Here is a 2,485-nt window from a genome sequence, read left to right as displayed (position 1 = left end):
AGCCTATCTTTTGAGCTTTAAACATCAAGTGAACCACTGCTTGAGGATAGGATAACACTACTTTAGAATGAGAGGCTTGTAAATGTACCCACAAAATAGGTCCCTTCTGCCAAAAAGCTCCTGTAGGTGAATATTCAGAAACATACACTACAAAGAAAAGAGTTCTAGAATAATCTACATAATTCAGATGGGCCTCCTTCAGGGCCTTTTGTACCAATTTCAAGCATTCTTCACCCTCCTCACTTAAACCCCTCTGAGAATTGAAAGTTGAGTCACCCTTCAAAATATCAAAAAGAAGTCTTAAATGGCCTGTACTAAGCTTCAAAGAGGGATGCAGCCAATTTAAACCCCCCAAAAACTTTTGAAAATCATTTAGAGTTTTCAACATATCCATTCTAATCTGCAATATCTGGAAACAAATTCCTCTTTGTAATAATTCATGACTCAAATATTGATATGTAAAGGACTTTTGACCTTTCTCAGGGTCTATTATCAACTCCATAGATGCCAGTCTTTCCTGAAAATCAGCATAGGCCTCCAGCAATACTTTATCATCAGAGGAGGCCAATAAAATATCATCCATGTAATGGATAATACAATTTGAAATATTTAGCACGAAGTGAAATATAGTAGTAGCAACATGCACTTGACACATAGTAGGACTACTAGCCATTGCTTGAGGTAAAACCACCCAATGATATCAGTGGGATGGCTCCCAAAAATTACTGGAGGGAACACTAAAAGCAAATCTTCCACAATCTTTGGGATCCAAGGGAATGGTTAAAAAAAACAAACAAACAACAACAACAACAAAAACAAAAACAAAAAAACCCCAATCTTTTAAATCTATAACTAACACATGCCAGTCTTTGGGAATAGCAACAGGAGAAGGAAGGCCAGGTGGTATAGCTTCCATAGGCATCATGGTTTTATTAATTTCCCTCAAATCCTGTAACAATCTCCATTTTCCTGACTTTTTTTTTTAAAGATTTATTTATTTAGTATATGTAAGTACACCGTAGCTGTCTTCAGACACCCCAGAAGAGGGCATCAGATCTCATTATGGATGGTTGTGAGCCACCATGTGGTTTCTGGGATTTGAACTCAGGACCTTCAGAAGAGCAGTCAGAGCTCTTACCCGCTGAGCCATCTCTCCATCCCCCGTGACTTCTTTTTAATCACAAAAATAGGTGTATTCCCAGGAGAAGTTGAGAGAACAATATGACCAGCTAAAAGCTGTTCCTGAACTAACTGATGAGCAGCCTCCAATTTTTCCTAGGAACGTGGCCACTGTTGCATCCATATTGGATCACGTGATTGCCATACTATGGACAAAGGTGGTATCTTGGGAGTCAACAACAGTGGCCCTTAGGATAAATTTCCCAGCCCCTTTCTATTGAATGGATGCCGAATAATTTGTTGCTCCTCACTAATACTATGAGGATTTTCTTGTAAATATTGCCCTAATCCTTTACCAGGAGGAGATCCCTGCTTTTCTATCATCTTCTGTACTGGTTGGGTAGTTAAGACTGCTCCCATATCATTTAACACATCACGTCCCCATAGGTTTATAGGCAGGTGATCTAGGACAAAAGGTTAAAACCTTCGTTGGTGCCCCTCTTCATCTTTCCATTTAAGGTTTTTATTACTTTTCTTAGGAGCTGTGGCTGTTCTACTCCCTGCAGCGTGGAACAAGATGCCTCTAGAGGCCAGACGGCTTTAGCTATCACAGTAGTATCAGCTCCAGTATAAAAAAGACCTTGGAATGGTTTTCCCTCCACCCATAAAAGAAGGGTGTGTCTTTTTTCTAGGGAGGACACCCAGAATGCCCCTGGCCCAGTTGATCCAAAACCTTGATCCTCTCTATTGACTTTATAAGAAGGATTTTTAGTATTGAATTGAGGCAAAAGAACTAATTGAGCTATGTGTTCCCCTTGAGGAATAACCCCCCCTTTCTACCAAGACCATAATTTTGATCTTACCTGTATAATCAGAGTCAATTACCACAGGAATACTTGTTATTTCTTTCATTAAAGCACTACTACATCCTAATAGTAAGCCCACATTTCCTGGGGGTAAGGGATCATGAACTCCTGTTCCTAATGCTTGAGGACACATTTGTGATGCTAATACTGCTCTGGAGGAGGAGCAGAAGTCCAATCCTCTGCTCCCTGGGGTACCTCGGACAAGGTCTTGGACATGGAAGGGTTGGTTTGAGGAACAAATCGAATTGGTGTTGGCTCCACAGCTGGGGTAGTCATAGCTCCGTATACTCTGGCTTGGGGGCCCAAGAGTGGGCCCTTTTTTCCATTTCCCAAAAGATATAACAGATGTCTGTAGAGTCCGGCCAGCAGACCTACATGGTGGTGGGTTGCCTTGGACTGGAGACTGGACAGGACCTGTGGAATTAAACGGGTGCAGAGACAAAGAGTCGGACGCCAAGAATATGTATCAAAGCGTATCTTTACTTGGGGTAGATGAGTTT

The 2,485-nt window shown here is 41.3% G+C and overlaps 1 protein-coding gene across 1 annotated transcript in view; it reads right to left on the bottom strand.

The window, feature by feature from the left end:
* Positions 1–2,261, bottom strand: part of LOC116100316 (cytochrome P450 2A12-like) — a 16,832-nt gene extending 14,571 nt beyond the window's left edge. Inside the window, exon 1 of the mRNA XM_031384132.1 lies at positions 2,181–2,261. Within this exon, the coding sequence (XP_031239992.1) occupies positions 2,181–2,261 (81 nt within the window). The remainder of the gene's footprint in view (positions 1–2,180) is intronic.
* Between the last annotated feature and the right edge of the window lie 224 nt (positions 2,262–2,485).

This window comes from Mastomys coucha, unplaced genomic scaffold (genome assembly GCF_008632895.1).
Source record: "Mastomys coucha isolate ucsf_1 unplaced genomic scaffold, UCSF_Mcou_1 pScaffold21, whole genome shotgun sequence".
Lineage (NCBI taxonomy): Eukaryota > Metazoa > Chordata > Mammalia > Rodentia > Muridae > Mastomys > Mastomys coucha.
The sequence above is the reverse complement of the archived record's forward strand: the minus strand, read 5'-3'. Positions and strand labels throughout refer to the sequence as shown.